The sequence below is a fragment of the Balaenoptera musculus genome, chromosome X (assembly GCF_009873245.2).
Source record: "Balaenoptera musculus isolate JJ_BM4_2016_0621 chromosome X, mBalMus1.pri.v3, whole genome shotgun sequence".
In the NCBI taxonomy this organism is placed as follows: domain Eukaryota; kingdom Metazoa; phylum Chordata; class Mammalia; order Artiodactyla; family Balaenopteridae; genus Balaenoptera; species Balaenoptera musculus.
In genome coordinates, this window is record NC_045806.1 from 41307347 (window position 1) to 41320415 (window position 13069).

Genomic DNA, 13069 nt, shown 5'->3' on the forward strand with positions numbered 1-13069 from the left:
TCAGATATTATATATATATATATATACTTTTTCAGACATTGTTAAACATTTTAACAACTCTGACAGCCCAAGCTGGTGGACAAAAGACCACCCTCATCTGTCTCTCCCTCCCTGGGAGTCACACAGGGAAAGGGTACAAAGACCATGCCAGGCACAGATGTCCCCTCTGATCCCTTTCCCCACCAAAACAGACACTTTGGACTCCACCCTGGCTGGGCAGGCTTATGTGATGTGATGGAAAGGGATTTTGGAGCTAGTGATTTGGATACAAAGTTGCTAATATAGAACCACCCAGATTCTAGCCTCAGCAGCCACGTACAAAAAGGTTTGGTTTTATGGCCCATTTCTACCATGGAGGATGGCCTGTGTCTCTGCCACGACCAGGACGCTTACAAGGACTCCCCCATCCTAGGTGAGGATCCCCACTCCAGCTCTTGACGGCTCGCCAGTGAACCACACAGCAATGTCTCAGTCCCAAAACATTCTGCACTCTCACCCCCAGGGAACGCTGTGCTGCCAGGACTGGCCACTCACTGCCCATTCTGTCCCTGGCCATCTGCTCTGTCCCACTCTGCAGCTGGCTTGGGGCTCAGTCCCCAAGGGCTGCTCTCACTCCTGCTCCAGCACACTTCTCCATCACCTCCTGTGATATGACCCTGCCCTTCTAAACCCCATCCCAGCCTAGCAGGAGGGCTCCCAGGGCACTTACTAGGCTGCCTGAAAGTATGCAGTGTAGCTCACTGCGCCCTCGCCTGGGGCTGGGGGTACCCTAGTCTTTCCTGCTCCCATGCTCCTCCCTCTGGCTTTCCCTGCTTACCCTACCTACTCCTGTCCCCTAACTTCTCCCTGCTCCCTCTCCTGGTTCTTCTTCCCTCTGCATGGTCCCCATCTGACTCTTCCTTGGTCCCTCTGTTTACTGTTCCTTCTAAATGTTTCTTGTTATTTCTGACTGCCCCCTGGTCTGTTTCCTGATGCCTCTGTTTATTGCTTCCTCTGATTGTCCCTTGTTCCATTGTTTCATGCCTCCTGCTTCTTCTTCCCTCTGACTGATCCCTGATGTCTCTGACTGTCCCGTGTTCCCTTTGACAGCTATTCCTCTAGCTGATCCTTAGTCTGTGGCACCATTCTGGTTGCGCCCCAGTCCATCTGGCTGCTCCCTGGCCCTGATGAGGCTTTCTCATTCCTTCTAGTTGACACAGACTGACTGCCCTTTGACTCCTCTGACTTCTTTGTAGACCCAATTCTTCCCTGCTCCTTGGGCAGTCCTGGAATGCATTTCTAATATGCTCTCATCTGGTGCTCTGCATCTGGTCCATGGACCACTCTCTGTGAAGTGCTGGTCTACCTGGCTCCTAGCCTAGGCTCTTGATCATCAACATATACTACTGTGTGCTTTGTGCCACAGCTGGGTTCTGTACTTTCACCTCTCCATCACTTGCATTACATCTGACCTTTGACTGGCTCCTTTGGCTGTTTCTTGGGCAGGGTGACCAACTGTCCCAGTTTGCCTAGGACTTTCCCTGTTGTAGCAGTGAAGTTCCACATCCCATGAAGCCCCTAGTGCCCTATCTCAGGGAACTATGGATGCTCCCCAGACTCTCTCTGGCTTCTGCAACTGTCCCTTAACCCCAGTGCCCACTACATGGGGCCTCTGGCTTCGGGAATGGATACTATGCCTTCCAGCTGTTCTCTAGTCCCTCTAGTTGTTCCCAGGTCAGACAGGCTGCTATCCAAACCAGATATACCTTTGATGTCCACTTTGCTGTTCCCTCTGGCTATTCCCCAACCTCAGCGACTGTTCCTTGTTGCCCCTGGTGCCCTTGGCTACTCCTCATCCTCAGAGGTCCTTTTGTCTCTCCAACTGTCCCATGGGTCTGTCCCCTTCCTGCCCCTCCAACCTGTTCTACAGCCTCAACAGCTGGTCCCTGCTTCCTCTGGCTGCTGCCTATCCCAGGCTCATCTTTCCCATTTCCCATTTCTGTTCCCCAATATCTCCGCCTTTCCCCATCCCCTCAGATTCTCCTCTGACTCCTGGCACCTCTTGAAGTGGCTTGTCTGGCAGGCTCTTACCCACCAAACCTTTTTGCTTTTTCCTTTTAGCTGAGTCTTCTGTTTCCTTGTCCCTCTGGATGGTCCCTGATCCCTTTGGTTGATATCTGGTTCCTCTATTTCCTGGTCCCTCCTCCCATTTTGAGATCCTTCTAATTGTTCTCATATCCTCTGGCTCTTCCTTGCTCCCCACTATTAACACTTCTCCAGCCCCGACTACTGTTTCTTGGTCTCTCTGCTGCTCCCTGGCCTCTGGCTCTTGTTTCCCATTTCCTCTGTTTGTTCCACTGATTTCCCACCTGTCCCCTGGGCCCCTTGGTTATCCTCTATTTCCAATAAGTGCAACATGGTCCCTCCAGCTGTTCCCTGTGGCTATTCCTCATCCCTCTTTCTCTTACTGACCCCTCTGCCTGTTTTCCAGCTTCAGCCACTATTTCTTAGCCCAACTGGCTGTTCCTCACCACTGGGGACATTTTTATTGGTTCCTTGGTATCTCTGCCCATTCCCTGCTCTCTGACATCTAATGAAAAAACTAAGAACCTAACAAATAAATACGTGAATAAATAATATTTACCAGGGTCTTGGTCATTTCCATCTCTTCTTGCAAATGGGCAGAGGTCTATGGTTGGGAAGGAAGACATGAGTGGAGAAATGTGCCTTGCAGAGATCAGAATCATTCGTCTAGAAATTCCCACACATTGGCTGGGCAAGAGGCCATGTGCAGAAGGACTGGGGAGGACCACATTGTTGTGGCCCCAACCTGTGGGTCTGTGACTGATATGATGGAGAAGACCCTGGACAAGGACAATTTTCCAAGAGTGGAAGTGCCCTACTGTTAGGCAGCAATTTGTTTACCATTCAATGTCCCTATACCTTTGACTCAAAATATAATTTCAGTGACTTGGGCAAAAAGATTTAAGTGTAAGAATTTCATCATAGCAGTTTTTATCACAACAGAAAACCTGGAACACCCTAAATTCACATATAGTGGATTGGTTAAATTAAATATAGTTTATCCAAAGGATATAAAGCTATGCATCATGTGTGTGTGAAGAAAAATATTTACTGCCTAGAAAATTATATTAAACTGCCAAGTTAAAAAGGAGACAACCAAATACTATGATTTCATTTTTAAACTTGAGCTATATAATGTATATGTGTGTGGTATATATGTACACTCACAGCCCCACATGTATACCCACATACATGCACATACAAAGGGAAAAAAAACTGTAAGGAACTATAGCTAAATGTTAACAATGATTAACTTTGGCTAATGTTGGAATTATAAGTAATGTTTTAGTCTCTTGTATTTGCTTACCTGTATTTTCTAACATTATATTGTGAAATAATGAAATTATGAAATAGTAAACATCAAAATAATTTTTTAAAGTTTAATATTATCCTAATGACCACATGACCCTGAGCCCCTGTGACAACGAGCCTGTCCCCAGAGGTGACAGCATCCACAGGACAGTCGGAAAGAGGGAGCTGTGGGGCAAGGTCTGGCTCCCTCATCATGTTCCTCTGTTTACAGAATCTCAAGGGGAACTTTTAGTGGGAAACTTGGTCTTGGCTATTGTGTGGTGAGGGTGGAAGACACGGTCAGGAGACAAGCTTCCAGTCCACTGATGTCACTCACAATCCCAGAGGCCTGGACAAGTCATGTACCTTCTCAGGCCACTTTACTCATCTTTGAGAGGAGGAGGAAGAAGCAGAAGGGCCCTAGACACTGTGGTCACCCTACTACCCTGCCTTTCTCTAAGTTCCAAAGAAAAGGGATTTTTCTGCCCTAGATCAGGGTAGAGGAGAAATCAGCAAATCCCCAAGGATCAGGGGAAAGCAGGCTCTGGTAGGGATCAGCTGAGTGTGTGCACAGAGCCAGTGAGGACTGAAGGGCCTGTGCTGGGCGTCAGGGGGTAGCGTCTCCCTGGCTGGGGCCGGTGGTCACCCCCACCCAGACCTCGCTTGCAGACACCCTGCAGGGAGCTGCCTCCCCCTCCTCTAGGCTGTGGGGCTGACCCTCCCATCCCACCTTTCCTCCATCGGCTGCATCACATTTTCCACTGAAACAGGAAGGGCTCTGGATGTGGGACACCAGCCACGTGGTGCTCACGCAGCAGGAGGATGGTGACCTGTCTCAGGGACTCCAAGTCTGGAATTTGCCCCTCCTGTGACACACTTGCCCCTGCCCTGAGTCCCTACTGACAGGTCGGGGCCATCTCCTCACTGAATAAACTCCTGCCCCTTGAGCCCTGTCCCTCCTCACCTCACACACACTGCCACGTCCCTCTGCAGCCAGGGCTGGGGACCACTGGGGAGAGCTCCGGTTGGCTGGCATTGTCCCGCTGAGCCTCAACCCTCAGGCTCTCCTGCTGACAACTCCGCTCTTCCCAGTACCCTGAGGCCAGGCGGGTCCGTGGACTCAACCAGAGCTTCTGGGGCTGGAAGGAAGATCCTGCAGCCTTCACTACGGGGTCTGGCCCAGGGGCTCCGCAGAGACTCCAAGAAACCTGGAAAGACAGTGTCCACGTGGTCAGTCATTCAGCATTCACCCCAAAAATGCTTCCTGGGGGCACCAAATTACAGTTTACAGCACTGGATACTGTGGAAGAGAAAAGTTCAGTAATCAACACCAAGTATTAGCATACAATATGGAAAAAAACTCATGAGATTTGGTGTAAAACGAATGAGAGTTTGAATTCCAGCTCTTCTGCATTCTAGCTGGAATCTGGCGAAGTCACTTTAGTCTGAGTTTCTTCACCTTAACACTGAGGATGAAAACACCCATCTCATAGGGCTGTTAGAGTTAAATGACATGATGCTTCAAAAGCACTCCTATTTGGCACCAGGAGCACGCTGGTTTAATTTAATATTGATATTAAATATTGCTGTTATTATAAGGTGCAAGGAATGTTTTATTCGGTACCTCATTTAATTTTCACACTCATCCTATGAACTAGGTATTACTTTTGCTATTATTCCCATTTACCATCAGATAGAGCTGTTCATAAATATTAGGAAATTTGCCCCAAGATCTCTTAGATTAGGGGGAAGGACAGGGATTCAAACCCAGGTCTGCCTAGCTCCAAAGTACATTTTCTTAACTACTGTGCCATATGGTATTCTATATGTGGAAGAATCACAATAAACATTATTTCTGTTTCTTGCTGCCTTTAAAGTGCTCTGGCTGAAGGATGACATGTCACATGTGATAAATCAAGTGTCTGTATAATTCAGTGTACATTCTGGGCAACTTATAGAGCCCACCCACCCTCTTCTGCCAAAGATGAAAACATAAACACTTTGTCCCCTCTCTCCCAATTCCCATCTGGCCCTGAAAGTCAGCATGTCTGCACAGGCTCCTAAATCGGTAACCTACACTGCTTGACAAAAACTGTGTCCCAAATGGTGCCATCAACTGGTTTCCATAGGTTCCTCAAATAATCACCAACACAGGCAACACAACCCCAATAGAAAATCAACTATTAATCTGCTCAATGCCCCCTGGATCCAAACCTGACCTCCTATAGGACTCCATAACTCACAGCCCATATGTAGAGGCAATGACTCCCATAAACCCCTCAAATATAGACCTTCCGGTCCATCACATACTAACTCACACAGTCCTGCAATTACCGATGTCTACAGGTCCCAATCAATGACTCCTATAGGGCTCCTAAAACTGTCTCCCAAAGACTTAAAATCCCAGGCTTGCAATCAATCTTTCACCACCTCAGTGTCCCAATCAATAACTCTCATGGACTGACTGATGACTTCAGATACTTTACATGACTTCAGACCTCCAACTCTTATAAAACCTCAAGAATTTCTACAGAGGTCTCAATCACTTACCAACATATGTCTCTAATTATGTTTCTTCAAGGATTTCCCAAGATTATCACTCACTGACCCAACATGAATAGCATCTATAGGCCCTGGATTATCTAATCCTATTGGACTCTAACTCCGTGATGCACCCCCACAGAAATCCTCCTAATCCTTTGCTCCCAGAGGAACCAAGTCAATCCCAAATCTGGTTTGGTATTGAATTTAAAGAATAAAAAGAAAACTTAAAATGCTTCCAGGCAGAAACAACATGTTATTTACAATGGAAAGGGATCACAATGGCACTAGATTTATTTGCAACAATAGGAGCCATATTAGAAGAAAACATCTACAAATTATTGAAAGGGACTGCAATCCAAGAATTTTAAACCCACTCTAGCTGAATACCATGCTTCCATTAGAGCAAAAGACAATTTTAGACATACAAGCACTTATAACATTATATGCCAATATTAGAATCTCAGGAGAATACTCAAGGGGATAGTCTAACCAACTGTAAATTCAATAGTAACAGAAACCTCAAAATTGGAGGAAAGCAATTTTGAGAAATGATTATTGCAATTGATATATAGTTATAACTGAGTAAAGAAAAATGTATGTAATTGGGCATCTGGAACAAATAAGATTATTACTATTAATAAGTGGAAAAAAATTTAACACCCTGGGGGAATTTACTGAGTGAAATGAGGAGGAGGAAAATTATGCATCTCTTTTACTAGATGCAAATAATATTACAACATTATTTGGATTTAGAAATAGAGAAAATATAGACAATCACATTTGTAAGGAAGGTGAAGGCAACTACTAGCAGAAATTGATAAAGATAAAACTCCAAACTATAATTCCAAAATAATAAGAAATTAGAGGGGAATTAAGAGAAACATGACCAAACCAGCAAAAGAGAAAGTGAGGAAATATCAACCACATAAAATAAATAGTAAACATAAGATAATAGGAGGCATAAAATCAAATATATTAGAATTCAACTAAATTGAATGAGCTGAATTCTGATGTAAAAGATAAAGACTATGGGATTGGGTTAAAAAAAATACAGTTGCCACACATCTAAAACAAAAAAACAAAGATGTGAAATGAAGCACTGGACAGAAGTACGCCATGTTATTTACTACTCTTTCCATTATGGTCAGCATTAATTATGCCTTGTTAGGAAATCGTTGCCTACCTCAGGGTCATAAAGATGTTTAATGTTTTCTTCTAAAAGTTTTACTGTTTTATCTTTCACATTTAGATCTATAGTCTTCCCAGGAAGGATTTGGTGTGTGGTATGTGTTAGGGTCAAGATTCATTTCTTCCATATTGGTATCAAGATGATCCAGTACCACTTATTAAAAAGATTACCCTTTTTCCATGTCGCCTTGTGACCATATATGTAGAAGTTCATTCCCAAACTCTGTATTTCCATTGGTCTATTTGTCTATTCTTGGACCAGTACTACACTGTCCTAATTAATGTGCTTCATATTAAGCTTTGATATCTGGTAGAGTAAAAGATTATTAAGTTGGATTGCATTAAAAGTAAGGACCTCTGTTCCTGAGAAGACAAAATTAAGAGCATAAAGGCAAATCCCACAGTGGGAGAAGATAATTGCAATACCTGTATCTGACAAACAACTCATATCTCAAATATATTAAGAATTCCTAGAAATCAATAAGAACGATAGAAGAAGAACACAAGGATCAGAAACTTCACAAAGAAGATATCCAAATGGCAAATAAGCATAGGAAAAGATGCTCAAATTCATAAGTTAGCAAGAAAATATAAGCTACAGATACTCCTCCACATCCACCAGAAATGGCTTAAATGAAAAGGATTGAAAATAACCAAGAGCTGGCGAGGTTGTAGAGCAACTGAAACTCATAAATTGTTTTTTAGGAGCATAAAATACTACAAACACTTTGGAAAACTGTTTGGTAGTATTTGTTAAAGCTGAACATATGCTTTATATCCTATGACCCAGCTATTCCATCGAAGCATTTACTCAAGAGAAATGCGAACATATGTTTACCAAAAGACAGGTACGATGATGGTCACAGTGGCTTTATTCAAAACTGAAAAGTATGCAAATGCCCATCAGCATTAGAATGGATAAACAACTTGTCCTTTATTAATACAAGGACTTAATACACAGCAACGAGAATCAACAACTGCTATACACAACATGCACAAATCTCATCTCATGAACATTATATTGGCCAAAGAAGCCAGACCTGAAAGAGCAATGAATCAATACTGTATGATTACATTTCTATAAATTTCAAAAACATGTAAAACTAATCCATACTGTTAAAAGTTAGGATATTGATACCCCTTGGGAGGAAGTTAGTGATTGGAAAGGAACACAGGAGGGCTTCTTGAGTGTTAGGAGTGTTTTATTTCTTGATCTAGGTGGCTGGTTGGGCAGGTTTGTTCAGTCTGTTAAAATATCAACAAGCTAAACATGCATAATGTGTGCACTTTTCTGTATTATAATTCAATAAAGATTTTAAAAATATATAATACACCAGACAAATGCAAGAAAATGAAAGTAGGTCTAGAAATATAATTATTGAGGTGGAAATTAAGGTCCAAGGTGCTCAATAGATTAACAAAAAGGGGGTCTCTTTTAATATAAAATATACAATAAAGAAGTGATAACTTGCATAAACCTTTAGGGTCATTCAACATATACAAATAAAGCCAGCACAAATGCATGGAACAACGTGAAGTCTTAAAAATCATAATTATGGGGACTCCCTCTTCTGGAGATGAAGTAGATATAATTTTATCTATTCTTCCTGCTAAATACAACTGAAAACTCCGGACATTATCTAGAAAACATAGGAAAACTCTGAAAGGTGGAATGAAGAAGGCAGACTGGCTAAGGATCCTGAGACCTAAAAATATGACATGGCAGTGAGTTCTCTGGGTTATCCCTTAGCCTCATATATCCTAGACTAGGTGCTGGAGAAGCTACAACCCAGAAAGGCCAATGGGTACAGACAAAAACTGCCCCAAGAAAGCCTGCTCTCTCTAGTCAAAGGACCAGGAAAGGGGCAGTCTAGCAAGATAGAAAACTTTCAGACAATGATGGCTCTACTCAAGCCAAACACAGAAAACACTGCAGCCCCAGCCCCACGACTAACAGCAAGGCCAAGTGGATCCAAGCCTACACTTCTACCCTTGTCAGACTGTAAGAAGACACCCCCAGGCCCCAGCCCCCTGCCAGGGTGGTGTCAGAGAAAGCCTAATAGGGTGCTGTATCTTTCTTTCCTTGCTGGGAAATAACAGCTGCCTTCTCTTCCCCTACCTGTTGGTAACAGTGGATACCATGGGAAGCAGTGACGAGGTGCCTACCTCCTCCCAGGCAGGGTGGTATCAGCAGAAGCCTAGTGGGGAGCTGGAACCCCCACCCTCACTGAACAATAACAAGGAGCCCCCTAGCAAAAAAAAAAAAAAAAAAAAAAAGGGCAAGCGAGAACCTGGACTTCCACCCCACCTGTCAGTAACAAATGTCACCTGTGATGTGACATTTTCCTTCACCAAACAGAGCTCTGTCAAAGAGAGCCTGATAAAACATAAGAGTCAAATAAATTCTAGAGCCTCATAATATAATACCCAAAATGTCCTGGACATACTAAAAAAAATCAAGTGTCATTAGAGAAATGCAGATCAAAACTACAATGAGGTATCACCTCACACCAGTCAGAATGGCTATCATCAAAAAGTCTACAAACAATAAATGCTGAAGAGGGTGTGGAGAAAAGGAACCCTCCTACACTGTTGGTGGGAATGTAAATTGGTACAGCTACTATGGAGAACAGTACGGAGGTTCCTTAAAAAACTAAAAATAGAACTACCATATGACCCAGCAATTCCACTACTGGGCATATACCCTCGGAAAACCATAATTCAAAAAGATACAGGCACCCCAATGTTCATTGCAGCACTATTTACAATAGCCAAGACATGGAAGCAACCTAAATGCCCATTGACAGATGAATCGATAAAGAAGATGTGGTACATATATACAATGGAATATTACTCAGCCATAAAAAAGAATGAAATAATGTCATTTGCAACAACATGGATGGACCTAGAGATTATCATACTAAGTGAAGTAAGTCAGACGGAGAAAGACAAATAACATATGATATCACTTACATGTGGAATCTAAAAATTAATTGAAATGACTCTGTATACAAAACAGAAACAGACTCACAGACATAGAAAACGAACTTATGGTTACGAAAGGGGAAAGGTGGGGGGAGGGATAAATTAGGAGGTTGGGATTAACATATACACACTACTATACATAAAATAGATAATCAACAAGGACCTACTGTATAGCACAGGGAACTCTACTTAATACACTGTAATAACCTATATGGGAAAAGAATCTGAAAAAGAGTAGACATATGTAAATTATAACTGAATCACTTTGCTGTACAAATGAAATTAACACAACATTGTAAATCAACTATACTCCAATACAAAATTAAAAAATTTTTAAAAAGAAAGAAAAACATCAAAGCTAAGAAAAGGGGAAGAATACATATGAGCTTCACTTGTATTCAGGAAAAAAAAAATCAGGTGTCCTACTAAGAACCAGGAAAATCTCAACTTGAATGAGAAAAGACAATGAGGATGGAGGAAGAGTAAGACGTGGAGATCACCCTCCTCCCCACAAATACATCAGAAATACATCTACATGTGGAACAACTCCTACAGAACACCTACTGAACACTGGCAGAAGACCTCAGACCTCCCAAAAGGCAAGAAACTCCCCACGTACCTGGGTAGGGCAAAAGAAAAAAGAAATAACAGAGACAAAAGAATAGGGACGGGACCTGCACCAGTGGGAGGGAGCTGTGAAGGAGGAAATGTTTCCACACACTAGGAAGTCACTTCGCGGGTGGGCGGAGACTGCGGGTGGCAGAGGGGGGAGCTTCGGAGCCGCGGAGGAGAGCGCAGCAACGGGGGTGCAAAGGGCAAAGCAGAGAGATCCCCGCACAGAGGACCGGTGCCAACCAGCACTCACCAGCCCGAGAGGCTTGTCTGCTCACCCGCCGGGGCGGGCGGGGGCTGGGAGCTGAGGCTCGGGCTTCGGAGGTCGGATCCCAGGGAGAGGACTGGGGTTGGTGGTGTGAACACAGCCTGAAGGGGGCTAGTGCGCCACGGCTAGCCGGGAGGGAGTTCAGGAAAAAGTCTGGAGCTGCCGAAGAGGCAAGAGACTTTTTCTTGCCTCTTTGTTTCCTGGTGCTCGAGGAGAGGGGATTCAGAGTGCCTCTTAAAGGAGCTCCAGAGACGGGCACGAGCCGTGGCTATCAGCACGGACCCCAGAGACGGGCATGAGATGCTAAGGCTGCTGCTGCAGCCACCAAGAAGCCTGTGTGCAAGCACAGGTCACTCTCCACACCTCCCCTCCCGGGAGCCTGTGCAGCCCGCCACTGCCAGGGTCCCGTGATCCAGGGACAACTTCCCCGGGAGAACGCACAGCGCGCTCAGGCTGGTGCAACGTCATGCTGGCCTCTGCCACCACAGGCTCGCCCCGCCTCCATACCCCACCCTCCCCCCAGCCTGAGTGAGCCAGAGCCCCTGAATCAGCTGCTCCTTTAACCCTGTCCTGTCTGAGCAAAGAACAGACGCCCTCAGGCGACCTGCACGCAGAGGTGGGTCCAAATCCAAAGCTGAACCCCGGGAGCTGTGCAAACAAAGGAGAGAAAGGGAAATTTCTCCCAGCAGCCTCAGAAGCAGCGGATTAAATCTCCACAATCAACTTGATGTACCCTGCATCTGTGGAATACCTGAATAGACAATGAATCATGCCACAATTGAGGCAGTGGACTTTGAGATCTGTAGCCTTGGGGTTTGCTGGCCTATACTACGAAGCTACAGTAATCAAGACAGTATGGTACTGGCACAAAAACAGAAATATAGATCAATGGAACAGGATAGAAAGCCCAGAGATAAACCCACGCACATATGGTCACCTTATTTTTGATAAAGGAGGCAAGAATATACAATGGAGAAAAGACAGCCTCTTCAATAAGTGGTGCTGGGAAAACTGGACAGCTACATGTAAAAGAATGAAATTAGAACACTCCCTGACACCATACACAAAAATAAACTCAAAATGGATTATAGACCTAAATGTAAGGCCAGACACTATAAAACTCTTAGAGGAAAACATAGGCAGAACACTCTATGACATAAATCACAGCAAGATCCTTTTAGACCCACCTCTTAGAGAAATTGGGAAAAAAACCCAAAAATAAACAAATGGAACCTAATGAAACTTAAAAGCTTTTGCACAGCAAAGGAAACCATAAACAAGACGAAAAGACAATTCTCAGAATGGGAGAAAATATTTGAAAATGAAGCAACTGACAAAGGATTAATCTCGAAAATATACAAGCAGCTCATGCAGCTCAATATCAAAAAAATAAACAACCCAAACCAAAAATGGGGAGAAAACCTAAATAGGCACTTCTCCAAAGAAGATATACAGATTGCAAACAAACACATGAAAGAATGCTCAACATCATTAATCATTAGAGAAATGCAAATCAAAACTACAATGATATCATCTCACACTGGTCAGAATGGCCATCATCAAAAAATCTACAAACAATAAATGCTGGAGAGGGTGTGGAGAAAAGGGAACCCTCTTGCACTGTTGGTGGGAATGTAAATTGATACAGCCACTATGGAGAACAGTATGGAGGCTCCTTAAAAAACTAAAAATAGAACTACCATATGACCCAGCAATCCCACTACTGGGCATATACCCTGAGAAAACCATAATTCAAAAAGAGTCATGTACCACAATGTTCACTGCAGCTCTATTTACAATAGCCAGGACATGGAAGCAACCTAAGTGTCCATGGACAGATGAATGGATAAAGAAGATGTGGCACATATATACAATGGAATATTACTCTGCCATAAAAAGAAACGAAACTGAGTTATTTGTAGTGAGGTGGATGAACCTAGAGTCTGTCATACAGAGTGAAGTAAGTCAGAAAGAGAAAAACAAATACTTTATGTTAACACATATATATGGAATCTAAGAAAGAAAAAATGGTCATGAAGAACCAAGGGGCAAGACGGGAATAAAGACGCAGACCTACTAGAGAATGGACTTGAGGACATGGGGAGGGGGAAGGGTAAG

At 43.7% G+C, this 13069-nt stretch overlaps 1 protein-coding gene across 4 annotated transcripts in view; it reads right to left on the minus strand.

The window, feature by feature from the left end:
- Positions 1-13069, minus strand: part of ZNF41 (zinc finger protein 41) — a 53385-nt gene that overhangs the window by 20455 nt on the left and 19861 nt on the right. For all 4 annotated transcript variants that reach the window (XM_036840897.1, XM_036840900.1, XM_036840899.1 and 1 more), the window contains exon 2: positions 4319-4562. In XM_036840897.1, the coding sequence (XP_036696792.1) occupies positions 4319-4390 (72 nt within the window). In that variant the 5' untranslated portion in view covers positions 4391-4562. The remainder of the gene's footprint in view (positions 1-4318; positions 4563-13069) is intronic.